General features: G+C 38.6%; 2 protein-coding genes across 3 annotated transcripts in view; both read left to right on the top strand.

The window, feature by feature from the left end:
- mtbp (MDM2 binding protein) overlaps nucleotides 1–14444 on the top strand; it is a 40503-nt gene that overhangs the window by 11060 nt on the left and 14999 nt on the right. For both annotated transcript variants that reach the window (XM_026184846.1, XM_026184845.1), the window contains exons 9-12: nucleotides 5641–5735; nucleotides 6067–6133; nucleotides 6335–6452; nucleotides 11755–11934. In XM_026184846.1, the coding sequence (XP_026040631.1) occupies nucleotides 5641–5735; nucleotides 6067–6133; nucleotides 6335–6452; nucleotides 11755–11934 (460 nt within the window). The remainder of the gene's footprint in view (nucleotides 1–5640; nucleotides 5736–6066; nucleotides 6134–6334; nucleotides 6453–11754; nucleotides 11935–14444) is intronic.
- LOC113032152 (cingulin-like) lies at nucleotides 7208–8969 on the top strand. The gene has a single exon (XM_026184847.1). The coding sequence runs from the start codon at nucleotides 7616–7618 to the stop codon at nucleotides 8831–8833; it is 1218 nt and encodes a 405-aa protein (XP_026040632.1). The 5' UTR covers nucleotides 7208–7615; the 3' UTR covers nucleotides 8834–8969.

Raw genomic sequence — 14444 nt, forward strand, 5'->3', positions numbered from 1 at the left:
CTGTCAGCTCATCTCGATGTCTCCATCCACTCTGAGTCTAGCCTCAGTTAATGTCTGTGTGTCAGAACTGTTGATTGTACATGACAGATATGAGTTCATGCCAAAACTTTAAACTGGTATTCACATAAATATCATGTTTGTGTTCTCTGACAATATATTTAACGCAGTGTTTACAGAACTCTTAATTTTATTAATATGCTATCAGTAAATATTAATAAGCCACATGTATAAACTGCAGGCTATATACAACGTCTGCTTCCAGCTCACTGTTATCACAAATGACAAAAAGCTTAGACTTGTTTTTCATATACAGTCGTATATAATAGATAGAAAATAAAACTGGGAATCTTTTGGCATTTTTTAGCCTCATTAGCAGCACGCAGCACACTGTGATGGTAAAAATCTCCAGAACTATCTAATGGATTGCCATTTGGTTTAGACATTGCTGGTCTGCTTGGAAAGACCCACTGTGATCCTGCTTTAAATAGCTGGGGGGCTGCACACTCACCGGCCAAAGGTTGCAGACTTGTCAGAAACTCTGCAAAATAATAAGAAAAGAGGAAAATGCAGGCAGAGAGTAGGATATCAGCAGAAGGGATGATTATAGGGGATGTTGATAGGAGTAACTTTTTTCAAATAAATATATACATGTTTATTTAATGTGGAATCCAGTGTAGTATACCTTTTTAATTTAGGTAGGTAGTCTTGGTTATGACCATATTTGTGAAGCTAATAAAATTCGTGCCAGCCTGTGCCATACTGTGTATCAGCCAAATATCACGGATGAGTTTGATTCTCAGTGACCCCGACCTCAAGGACAAAGTCGTAGTCAAAGAGCAATTTTTCTGAAAATCTTGTAAATGCAATAACTTGAGAACGAAGCGGCATAGGAGGTTCAAATTGATACCATAGGTACAGTTCGGTCCATAAATATGTGGATATCAAAAACATTTTTCTAATGTTGTAATTTTATAATTTTCTGGTAGAGGTTGATCTTGGTTTTGTCTGTCCAAGAATTTTTTTCCAGAACTGTGACGGCATTTTTAGATGTTTTTTCTTTTAGCAATGTCCAATCTAGCGTTTCTATTCTTGAGGCTTATGAGTGGCTTGCAACTTGCAATGAAACCTCTATATTTACTTTTATGCAGTCTTCTCTTTATGCTAGACTAGGATATGGGCACGCCTACCTCCTGGAAAGTGTTGTTCACTCTGTTTGTGCAGTTTACGGATGGCTTGTTTCACCTGCTCCTTCTACTGCATGTTGTCTGTTCACAGCAAAGCCTTCCACCACACCTCAAATCAACGCCCGGCATTTTATCTGATTAATTGATAATGACATAATGAAGGAATTGCCCACATCTGCCCATGAAATAGCCTTTGAGTCAACTGTCCAATTTCATTTGGTCTCTTGTAAAGAGAGGGTGGCACATCTTAAGGAACTAATCCCTTCATCCATTTGTAATGTGGATACCCTCAAATAAACACTGAGAGTCTACGCATTATGTCCATGTCCATAAATGGAATAGGTTTCAATAAAGAGGTAAAAACTTGTCAGTGTCCAAATATATATGGACCTAACTGTATGTCTACAAAAAATCTTGGCCGACAAGTTTTCCGAAAATCTTTTGAATGCAATAACTTGAAAACAGAGTTATCTTGGATTAACAAATTGATACCACAGATGAATCTACTAAACCTCTCAGACGAGTTTAGAAAACAACAATTTATCATAGTTACATTAATCTACCCGATTTCGTGGTAAGAACAGGTGTGTTTGAAGCTTCCTACTTATACCAAAAAAGTACTTTGGAGTCCAGTATTGCACATAAACTGATCTGAACTGGAACCCGTATGCCAAGAACTGTCATCTACTTCATCACAAGAGAATACTGAAGAAATAAAAGCATTTCTGATGTTTCACTTACAAACAGCCGGGCCTTGTGGGATGAAAACATAAAACATGTCTAAAGATTTTCTGGATGTATATGTAATATTTAATAGCTCATCTGGTTAATTACTCTAGGAACTCAGCTTTCAGTGTCATTTTCATGGCATATAAGATAAAAGCTAACATGTTATCGAGTTGAGGAGAATATTAGTCCCAAAACCCTTTGGTCATAAAGGAATGTCCAACTCTAGTTCTTACTATAATAATGGCAATCACAGAAAGTGGCAGTATTCTCAGTGGTTTATATCTATGATGGTTTTATTATTTCTTATTCCTGGTTCTTACTCAGCCATTTGCCTTTAAATTGATATGGTGAATAAAGTCACTAAGGCTCATACCCTATTAAGATCTACTGAGACCTGGGAATGATGTGTTATACAACTTGTATTTACAGGGGATTTGTGCCAGTGCATCGGCCACCAACACCAGTTGTGCCTTTTAGAGTTTTATTTATCTCTAAGAGCAGAACTGTAATGTGATGAACTTTCACTAACATTTAGAATCTGAGGTTGTGGCTTTGGCCAAGTGTGTGTTCTGCTACTTGTTGTCTATAGTTTAAAGAACCACATTTACAGACAGTGTATTCTGTACTAAACATGATGGTATTATATTACATTGTAAAGCTTTGTTGTGAGTTTTCTTATGTAGATTAATACATGCAATAATGAAAACTCATCGATTAGCTGATAATGTCTATACTTACACAATCGGAGTACCTTTAACATTCATTGGATTAGCAGTAAAGACAGTTTCAAAGTTTTCTGATCTACTCATTAAAGAAAAATAGTCTTGTTTTAATGAGTCTTAACATTATAATATTACAATACATGTTCTGTGTTATACATGTATAATATCTGTAACCACTGTCTGCTATGTGAGTTTGTGTTTGGCACCAGATACTATGTGTGTTGTTGTGTTCGCTTATTGTTCAGTTTAAGCAGAGTTTGAGAGTTTGTCTGTGCATGCTGCTCATTTATGCGTCTATGGAGAATGAGAGTGAATGTGTGTGGGTTTCATCAGATCTTTATACAGAGAAGCAGATGGCAGTGATTGTTTTGGCACACAATTAAAAAAAACAGCTCTGAGGACAGCAAAACTATCACATCTCCACACTGCTGGGATAAATGACTGTGCAGCGACTTGTACTCAGACAAACACACACTAAACTAGGTTCAGACAGAAACTATTAGTTAGACCTCCTCACTGTCAGGAGTAAGTGACATTATAATTACTAGCACTCAGTGAAGGGAGAGGCCACAGAATTGACTTTTCATTTTCTTGATACCAGCCCTCATGTAACTGAAACTATAACATTAAAAACACATTTGAATTAACAGTCAAAAAAGACACGCTTAAAGTGTCGTTGAATGGAAAGGGAGTCCTCTTAGTGGAACATTTTTGCAATTATCATTAACTTTAAAAATATTGTTGAACAAAATGTAATATTACCGTTATCATAGACTAAAAGGTAGACTTTTTGCCTGCTGTATATTCTGGATGCATCTGGGTAGAGAGCACCAATAATCTAAGTAATTGCAAATCTATTTCACTCATTTCAAACAACATGGAAGTAAATGCACCAAAACCATTTCTATTCTGTAAGTGTATCATCCAGAGAGCTGTACTGTATATCAGGAAAAATGCTATTAGTGAATTTTCTCAGGCATTTCCGTCTGCCCTACAGCATATTAAAATAACAACTTTTAATCTCTTTAAGTGACGTTTTAAAGAGAGCATCAACCCTGTTTGTCAAGACAGGGAAAGGGCTTCACATTGCATTGTCTTTGGGGTTTTAAAGCATTCAAACATTCAGACCTTTAGACTTTGTTCGCTCCCACACAGCTTATCCTGCAGTGGAAGTTGGTTGGTAAGTGGTGGAGACCTCCTTTGAGTTTTTGCCAGTAACAAACAAGCAGGAACACTTGTTGAGGGCTAATGTACTAAAGTTTTACAGTAGACATTTTGCTTTTTGTTACCTCTTCATCTTATTTTACTGATTTGATATATATTTGTTTGTTGTTGAACTTATTGAACCAGCAGGAACATGTGAGAGATTTATTTATATCCAAGAGGTGTTTATGCCATGTCAGCGTATGTCAGGAAACAACCTTATACTTCCTCCTCCCACCACTTTTGAACTGCTTGTTGACAGTCTTTATGCACGGGTGTTAGAATATACAAAAAAGTGGTTACTGATGTGAATACAGTGAGTGGGTGAGTGATATTTTATGGAAAAAAAATCTAATGTTAGAAGTCAGTCACCCAACCACAAAGTCAAACACACGGGGGTTCTACTAGGTATGCCCATATCTAGTCTTTGTTTAAAGGACTGAATATTCTCAAGCTTCCGATGAGGCGTTTTTCTCCGAAGCTGTTGAGAAGTTGTGGGTTGGATAGCGTCTTCCTTTCTCAACAGCACTGCTTGTTTTCCCTGAAGAGCGGAAAAAGCTACATCATTACATTTAGCAGCACCTAGCTGAGAATTTGCATGAATCAGTTTCCCATATGTCTGATAAAGTTGTGGGTTCAGTCACAGCGATTTTATCTCTATGTTTTGTCTAAATTGTTGCTAAATATACGATTAGTCATTGTTAGGCAGTGAAGGAGTCTGTGCCTTCACAGAAAACCTGTTATAGCTCAGAGCAGAGCTGTCTAATGAACAATAGAGCTCAGTCAGACAAAATCAGATTTATACGAATGATGTTCAATGTCATATTATGACTGCTGAAGCGTGCAGTCTTAAACTCTTACAAAGTGTGCTTTCAAGTGAACATAATGAGGACAGTTGAATATTGGAGGTCTTAATAATCTCTCTTCAGGTCACTGCGTTAGTCAGAGGCTTCACTGAACTGAACAAGGGATTTATAAATGTTTCCAGCTTTCTTAAGCTCTAATTTTGACCCAAGATCATTTAAATCTTCATGTAGATTAGACTTAAAAAAGTTTGACATTCAATAAATTATGAGACTGCCAATTCCAGTGAAATTCAATCAGGGTTTATAAACAAGAGATGTTGCGTCAGAATTGTGTTCAATGTCAGTCTTTGCACATTAAATCATGACAAAACCTAAAGGTGTATCGAGGCCCCTCCTCACTTCTAGCAAAATATGGCATTGATAGAACAACGGCAGTAGTCAGGTGTTAGTGTTGTTTTTAATGTTTATGATAATCTTGGGGAATTTTGTTTAAGGATTATTTTTTTTATATGAGGGATATGTGATGGGTTAAACCAGAGGTGTCAAACATAAGGCCCGGGTGCCGTAATTGGCCTGGCAACGACTGGACAGCGTTGGAAAATTTAAAGGAGTTGACAGATTTTGATCTTTTAACTGTATTTTCATAGATTTTGGTGCTTTTCCCATTGATAAAGACCTCCACCCCATTTCCAGTCATATTACACCAAAGTACAAGGACATTTTTTGTGAATTAAAGAAAACTTTATACTTTAAATTTATAATTACATGACAGACATTTCTGTGTCCGCAATGATCTACCAGTCGCTTTTCTATATGTTTATCGTGTAATTTCACTGGTCTCGCCCACTTCACATCAGAGTGGGCTGTATGTGGCCCACAGTGTAAAATGAGTTTGACATCGCTGATTTAAATGGAGTTGAAGGCTGTACTCTGTGAAAAATATGATCTATTTTAATCATGTTGTCTTTTCTGTTTCTTTTCTTGATTCATTTGCAGGTCTTTCATTACTATGCGCCAGTTTTAGATTTGGTTCAGCTGGTTAATCTGTCAGACCTGCCAAGCTTCCTGATCTCCAGCGCCCAGTTTGAACTGTATCCTTATTTTAAAGTGTCTGTATCTGTGTGTTTGTATGAATGCTTAAAAATAAAAATAGAATATCATAACTTTTGCTTCCATCACCTGCTCAAATGAAACAGCTGCAGGATTAGGTAAGATTTTAGTATGTGTCACACACAAACAGCTTGGCTGTCAGAAACCAAAACAGTCATGGCTATTAATATACATTTTTAAAATTGTTGATAACAAAATAGCTTCCTCCCTCCCCCATTATTTCATTGTTTTAAGACTTTTTCTGTCTTTGAAAGGTGGTTTTATAACTTTTATGCCTCAATATTGTGCTGTTCCTTCACAAATGACAAACAGATGCCTTTCTGGGATGTCTGTGAAAGCTAAACTTTTGTTGAACCAGCTGCGATCACTGTGTGGAAAGGTACGAGTAACTTAGCTGTGCTCTTACATGTACAAAAGTCTGCTACAGAAAGATCCGCCTAACCAAAGAAGCCTGTTCATTACATTAAAGCTCTTCCAAGATCACAAATTCAGAATGTTCATGATTAATCATATATATCGATCATAAATGACGTTGGTTGGGGACTGTGTGTATGCCAATCTGCTGTATTTCTGTTTCTAGGTCGGAGCTTTGTTCAGTCTGTCCTGTGTAATCACTCCCATTGCACAGCCTGCAGCCAGCCAACTCAGCTCCCAGCGCTGGAGAGAATCTCTATCTAGGAGACCAAAGTCTTTACCAGGTAAAACTGGAGTGTCACAGTCGCTTTGGCAACAACAAAAAAGAGCTGTCTCTCCTGCAGGGAAGTACATTGGTTAGTGGGACTGTACTGGTATAGGTAATAAAGTTATAAAGTTCTCCATTGGGAAGGCTCTGAAGTGGTGCTGAATAGATATACAAGATAATGCTTGAAACAACAACAGTTTTTGGCAATGATGCACCAAGAAGAAACATTAGGATGAAATAATAGTCATACAAAATGTGAGTTATTTTTCAGTTCTGCAGTGAAGCATAGGGATGGGTATTGATAAGATTTTCACGATTCCGATTCCATTTTCGATTCTGTTTAAAAGAGCAGTTATGTCACCATGAATCTGTGGACGGGTAATATCCATATTTTGATTTATGATTTTCTGGAGTTAAATGGGAACCAAAGCATATTTTCAAACGTGTTATATGCTATAAAATACTTTTAAAAATTAGGTGAGGGAAATAAAAAATCATTTTTTCTATGTTTGAGTCAGTAACTTTGACACAGTAACATCTGCAGTAATATTTACAGCTCTGATGACATCTCACCAGTGTTAGCTTTATTTTGACACCAAGACTATTTACACAGAGTTTGTAATTGCAGAGAAATACATTTATTTTGGTCATTTCCTTTTCAAGCAGGAAGCTCACCCTTCTTGGTATACACTTTAGATGAATACAGAGTTTTTAATTAAATACATATTCTTTAAATAATGTTCCCTTTTAGAAAAAGTAGGATAATTAAAAAAAACAAAACATTTATTATAGCTCTGTCATGTAGAAAAAAACCTGTCTTTTTTCTGTGGTCTGTTATATAACATTAGGGGTGTTCGTGGCAATGAACTTTTTAATCGACTAAGCGGGTCAAGTAAGAAACACTTAAATATTAAGTTACATTTGAAAACTGTTTAAAAAAAAACATATCCCCATTCCACATTCCAAAATGTCATGTGACAATCTGATTGTCTTAGGAGTGATGATGTCACAAGGATGTCACAAGGATGTCACAAGGATCCTTTGAAGTTTTTCTATAAATAGGGGTGAGAAACGGCAATTTTCAGTTCGTTTCTTCGCAGCCTTTGTGTTTGCAGCCTTCAAACGTTCACTACAGAAAAATTTGGAAACCTCTCAGAGTCATCGGATACAAACGCCAACATGTATCCAAGATTACGGCAACCGAGACAAAAAGATTTCACCGCCTCTACTTCCACGCGCGGCCGGCCAATTTCTCCAAATGGCCTCTTATCCATCCAAAGGGCATTACAGGAGAGTAGGAATGAAAATAACCATCTCCAGAACAAAATTCGACAAATTGAAGAAGAAAAACGTCACCTGGAGAAGAAGTGCTTACAGATGGAAGCACAAAACAAACACCTGGAAGAAACACTACAGCACCAGCCCGACATCAACATTATTAATGAGGGCTGGGGGATCAAGTTTGCTCAAGCCAGAGAGCAGATTGTATCCCTCATGAAAGAAAACAAGAAAAAGAGCGCTGAAGTTAAAGATATGTCCGAGCAGCTTCAAGGCAGGAAAGCGACGATTGATAAAATGGAGTGGGATCTGCAGTACATGGACCAAATGAATCACCTGCTCCAAAGAAAGCTTGATGAAGCTGAAGAAAAAAATAAAGAAGTCCTCCAACAGAAGGAACAACAGGACACAAAGCAAAAAGACCTGCAGCGCGAACTCCAAGGCATGCAGGAAAAGTACGGAATGGTGAAGGCAGAGTTGGAACAAACATTGGTCCAAAATAAAGACCTCCTTCAAGAGAAAGAGCAACAGAAAGAAAGACTGACAGAAGAAAAGTGCATTATCAAGGACTTTGAGAGTAAAAATCAAAAAATGCAAGAAGTCTGTAATGAACTGAAGGTCAAAACAAGTGAGCTGGAGGGAGAAAAGGAAACACTAGAAAAACGATGCTCACACATGCAGAAAAAGATTGATCACATGGCGAAAAACAACTCAGAGCTCATTAAGGGGATATTGTTGGAATTCAACAACTTGAAGCGGGAAAACACAGAAATGCAGGCCCAAAAGCAAAAACAAGACAAAACGCATGAGGACCTGCAGTGTACGCTCCGCGATATCCAGAAAAGAAATGAGCAGCTAGAAGGCCTGCACAAAGAAGATCAAGTGAGAAATGCAGACCTGCAGAAGGCAAAGCTGACACAGGAGGCAACATCCAAAGACCTCAAAGAAAAGCTTGAAGAAACACAAGCAACATTAGAACAGGTGGAACAAACATGCAAGAAACTTGAGAGGCAAAACACAGAAACCATCGATGAGTTGAGAACCCTCATCCTGGACAAAAAGGCGCTCGTGGAAAAGTCCATGAAAAAGAAGAAAAGATTCTTCAGCTTTTTCCGGTAGAGGGACAATACTGCTTCTTCAACTGATGTAGCCTCGTCTTGCTCCACCTCTGTTCACCCCCCAACCAGTCCCGGCAGTTGACTGCCCCCTCCTGAGCCTGGTTCTGCCGGAGGTTTCTGCCCGTTTAAAGGCAGTTTTTCCTCCCCACTGTTGCCAAGTGCTTGCTCAGAGGGGATTGTTGGGGTTTTCTCTCCTCTACCTTGTTTCTTTATTTACTTGTTAACTTTTTGCTCTTACCTCATTTAACCTTGTTTCGTTATTTACTTGTTAACTTTTTGCTCTTACCTCATTTAACCTTGTTTCGTTATTTACTTGTTAACTTTTTGCTCTTACCTCATTTAACCTTGTTTTGTTATTTACTTGTTAACTTTTTGCTCTTACCTCATTTAACCTTGTTTCGTTATTTACTTGTTAACTTTTTGCTCTTACCTCATTTAACCTTGTTTCGTTATTTACTTGTTAACTTTTTGCTCTTACCTCATTTAACCTTGTTTCGTTATTTACTTGTTAACTTTTTGCTCTTACCTCATTTAACCTTGTTTCGTTATTTACTTGTTAACTTTTTTGAACTTACCTCATTTAACCTTGTTTCGTTATTTACTTGTTAACTTTTTGCTCTTACTTCGTTTTACCTTGTTTCTTTATTTACTTGCTTGTTTAACTGTTTTTCAACTTATCTAACAAAATAAAACAGTTGAATTTATCCTTTGAGTATTGTTCATCTAATCTTTACAGAGTTTTTCCAAAACACTTTCAAACATTCAGATCATACGTGCGTGTGTGAGTGTCACAGGTGATATGGTGTCACTAGTCCGGTCATCATGTTTAGGCTCATTCACTCCAGAATTATTTATGCCAAATCTTTAAAACAGTGTCACTGCACACACTTTTCAATCACACAAACGCAGGATTAATTCTTTGCAGTATTTTATCTGATTTATTATGAGAATGTCACGCCTGATCATTTGCACCCACAACATCAAAAATGGGGGCAAAGGGGAGGAGACCACGTTTAATCGATTATAACACGAGGTCAGAAATATAAGTGCTGACATGAGTAGTGTCCACAGAAACCTCTGAATCTCAGCTAAAAACTCATGTAAACCATGTCTACAAACACCAAACAAAGCAAAGACACCAAACAGTTAAAAGAGCAGTTACGTCACCATGAATCTGTGGACAGGTAATATCCATATTTTGATTTATGATGTTCTGGAGTTAAATGGGAACCAAAGCATATTTTCAAAGGTGTTATATGCTATAAAATACTTTTAAAAATTAGGTGAGGGAAATAAAAAATCTATTTTTCTATGTTTGAGTCACAGTAACTTTTAAAGTGTTTGTGCTAATAACATCATGTACAGTAAGACAGGCATGGAGAACAGCACTGACTGGGAGAGCCTTTGAACAGATGACATACAGTTCAATTCAACATATAACACTTTATTAAGAATGAACAAGCATCTAAGTAAAATCTATTTATTTAGTCTATCATCTGTGATATTATTATGTACAATTATAATGTATTGTTCACCTCTCTTAAATAAACAGGCAGCCTTAATGTATGAAATATTCATTCATTAAAACACTAAAATTTGTCTGTTGTCTCAGTGGCTGATAGTGCCCACAGGCATCAATAGCTTGAAATAGCTTGAAGCTATTTATAATTTTTATGTTTAATGGGTGGGTGCTCACGATAAACAGATTTTGAATGAAAGCCCGGGAACTTCAGTACCACAAAAAGTGGCTATTCTCTGTGCCCATATGGATCAGTCCCTCTTATTACCATTATTCCCTTAAGCCTCAAGTTGGTTAGTTAACGATTCGATTCTTTATCGATTCTCTTATCGATTCTTTTTAAAAAAGGAGAACACTAAGTTCAATTAGCTTAGAACTTCGTTTTATATCTTCTCTTTGAACAAGATAGAAATTTAGGAGTAACATGGCCTTACAAACCCAACAGTGAGATCTTAAGAGATCCACAGCCTATGGCTCTTCAATGGGGTGTCACAGGGTCCCCAGAAAAAAAAATTGTAAATGTAAAATAATAAAATAAATATTCTTCTGTAGCAATAACAAATTATAACATAAATTATTCAGTAGCAATTACACAAGAATATCCAGTAATGTCCCTGCCTACAATTAAACACATTCACTTACCTAAAATTGGGGGCATCTGCTGTGGCAAATGGGTTCAAGCCTTTTACCACAAACTTAGTCACTGTTCGGTGACATTCGTCTATCCTGGCCTGAAAGGAGACGCTACCGGTAGACTGCAGCGAGAACTGCCAGCATCTGAGCCAGACTCTGTCTGTCTCTCTCATCATGGTCACCTAAATGCACAGTAATGGCAGGTTTTGTAATAAGGCAGATCGTGCTAACATAATATGCACTGTTAGCTGATTATTTACCTGCCGCATTAACGGAAGAGGACGTGCAAACGTTACCGCTGCTGCTGGGTTGAGATTCACGAGTCCGGAGCGGAATTAAAAACACGACATTCATTTAAGGTCATCACGCGTTTTGTGAGCAAATGCTTTTGCATAATCGTAGTGTTTCCTCCCTTAAATGAAATATCTACTTTGCAAGTATTGCAAGTTGCCCTGTTGTCATCCGTTCTCGTAAAGTATAACCAAACTTTTGAGCGTTTGAGCTGCTTACGCGCCGTGTTTCCTGCCAGGTAAATGACGCTCTGCAACGTGGTGACGTCATTCGGGGCGACTGGAATCGATAAGGGAATCGTTTGCAAAAATGGCAAACAACTCCAAGGAATTGAAACAGTGGGAACCGGTTCTCAACAAGAACCGGTTTTCGATACCCATCCCTAGTGAAGCATAATAGAAAGATTAAAAAAGAAAAAAATAAACTTCTGAGAGCAGTCGATATAAGTAACAAATGCTCCTGTCTTTCTTTTCTTTTAGTGCCCGATGTTGAGGTCAAAGGTGAGAGTGCTGCCTACTTCCTGTTGGTCCAGGGCTCGGACAACGCTGAGCGTGAAGCCTGCAGGGTCAGGATGCTGCACTCAGACAGTCGAATTAATGGAGCGGCTGCCATGGCAACTGTGTCCGCATTACTGAGAGAGAAGCCTCTGTCATCATCAGGTATTTTATGTGGAAAAACTTGTAGGCGGGCGTCTGTAGCCATTTTCACAGATCCACTTCTGCACTGCACTTTCATAGGCATTAGGAAACAGATGTGCATGTAATAATATGTTTTCGACTCAGTCTGATTGGATATCACATGGCCTTTTACCTGCCTGCCATCTAGTACAAAGCTTGTGTGATGTCTAATTACACTCATGTCGGAATAGAGCAAGATCCCGGGTTGCGGGGTCAGCAGCCTAAGCAGGGAAACCCACATCTCCCTCTCCCCAGTGGCACATACCTGGAACACCTCCCCCAGGAGGTGCCCAGGAGGCGTCCTTGTCAGATGCCCAAACCACCTCAACCTTTCGATGTGGAGGAGCAGCACCTCTACTCTCCCGGATGGCTGAACTTCTCAACCTATCTATACAGGAGAAGCCAGCCACCCTTTGGAGGAAGCCCATTTCTGCCGCTTGTTTCCATGATCTCGTTCTTTCGGTCACCACCCACAGCTCGTGACCATAGGTGAGGGTAGGGATGTAGATCAACTGGTAAATTGAGAGCTTCGCTTTTATACTCAGCTCTCTCTTCAATACGACTGACTGGTGCAGCGTCCGCCTCACTGCAGCCGCAGCACCAAACCGTCTGTCGATCTCCTGCTCCCTTCACCTGTCACTCGTGAACAGGACGCCGAGATACTTGAACTCCTCCACTTGGGGCAGGAACCCGTCCCTGACTCATAGTGGGCACTCCACCCTTTTCTGGCTAAGGACCATGGCCTCAGATTTGGTGGAGCTGATTCCCATTCCCACCGCTTCACACTCGTCTGCGAACCGTTCCAGTGCGTGCTGGAGGCCATCACTTGATGAATCCAACAGAACCACATCATCTACGAAAAGCAGAGATGAGATTCTGACACCACCCAGGTGAAAGCCTTCCGCCACTTGGCTAAATCTATTTAGAACTATTTCATATTGCCATTGTTTTTACTGTACGTTGTTTGTAACATATAGGCATACAGGGAATGGCATATGGGGATTCTAAATATTGAAATATAGTTTGTATCCAAATATCATGTCACATTTGACCTCTGATCCCACTTTTACCTTTTACATCTGCACTACAAACTTCTTAAAGCAAAGCAAGTGAATATTGAACAAAACAAAAATTCCTTTAAAAGTAAATACTGCCCAGAGAACGAGCTGCCTTGGCACAGCTCTGTGGTCTGAGTGCTTCTTGTTATTATTAGTTCCTGTTTGCAGTGAACCCAATCATTGTCTCTTAAAAAAGGTTTCAAACATGGCTGTTCTTGGGCAGGTGGATGTATTGGATGTTTAATCATGATGGACAACATTGGGAATGGTATTTTGGGTATAGTAAGTGTGATTATAAAAAGGGTTTTAAGCAAACTTACTTGACCCTGTGAGTTCTGTGTCACAGCTTCAACTAAACAAGTGGTCAAACTGAAATAAAAAGTCTCTTAATTTCATGTCCCCTTCAGGTCTCTCCTGCCCCTTTGGGGAAGTTTTGTTCAACTGTAATCACATTTAAAGAGCACTTTAGTAGTTTCTCAATATTTGTACTTTTGGAAGTTCTAACAGCAATTTGTTATCTGCCATATTTAAAGAAAGCCCTTCAAGTGGCTTTTCGCTTAAAGCGGCTCCTCAGCTTGACTGGAGTAGAAGCCCACAGAAGGCTTCTCCCACAGAAGCTGTGAGGTGGTTATTGTTCATCATGTTAGGCTGTACTGGAAGCTTATAGTCTTTAACACTGCTGCCCATCCAAGTGCCAAAGATTGTATTTATCAAAGCTTAAATCTTCTTTGCCTCCATTTCTTTCTTCACTGCACCAATCTGCTTTCATCGCATTGAACTGTTGCGCTGGTTCTCTTGATGCTTTCACTATTTCATTCATTTTTTTATATAGGAGAGAGACCAACAGAGAAATGGGCGAGAGGACTGACATGATGCATAGATGATTTACTGTGTGGACTTTTCAGGCTATAAATAACCAGATGGGTGATCGTCTATGAAAAGAAAAATATACTTTTTGCCTAAACGAAAAAGATCCTCTTCTCATAAAAGTCCTTCATCGTTCTCAGGCTTTAAATGTGATTCAGGAGACCTGCTATGATGTTTCCTCTCGAGAGTGTTCCTGTTGTTGTTAACATTTTATGCAACCTTCAGGGGACATTTTCCTTTACTTTAGATACTTTTAAATGCAGAGCAACACTATAAAAGATGCCCTGACTGCTTCAATGACACAGCATAGTTTGAATGAAAATACTGAGGGATGTGCACCTGAGCAAAATCGTGAAATTCTAATTATGCACCTTTTCATGTACTAGAAAAATCATTCAAACAGAGTTGCAAATTTAATTAAGGAAACATATGTTTGCTGCAAAATATTGGAGCACTAACCCAGCTACTTGTTTCCGATGCTTTATGATGTCTACAAGATGAAGTATTGTCTGCTTTAAACCATTTGTCACATGTTGCATGCACAGGAAGATTAGACAAAATACTCTT

This window comes from Astatotilapia calliptera, chromosome 11, assembly GCF_900246225.1.
Source record: "Astatotilapia calliptera chromosome 11, fAstCal1.2, whole genome shotgun sequence".
Lineage (NCBI taxonomy): Eukaryota > Metazoa > Chordata > Actinopteri > Cichliformes > Cichlidae > Astatotilapia > Astatotilapia calliptera.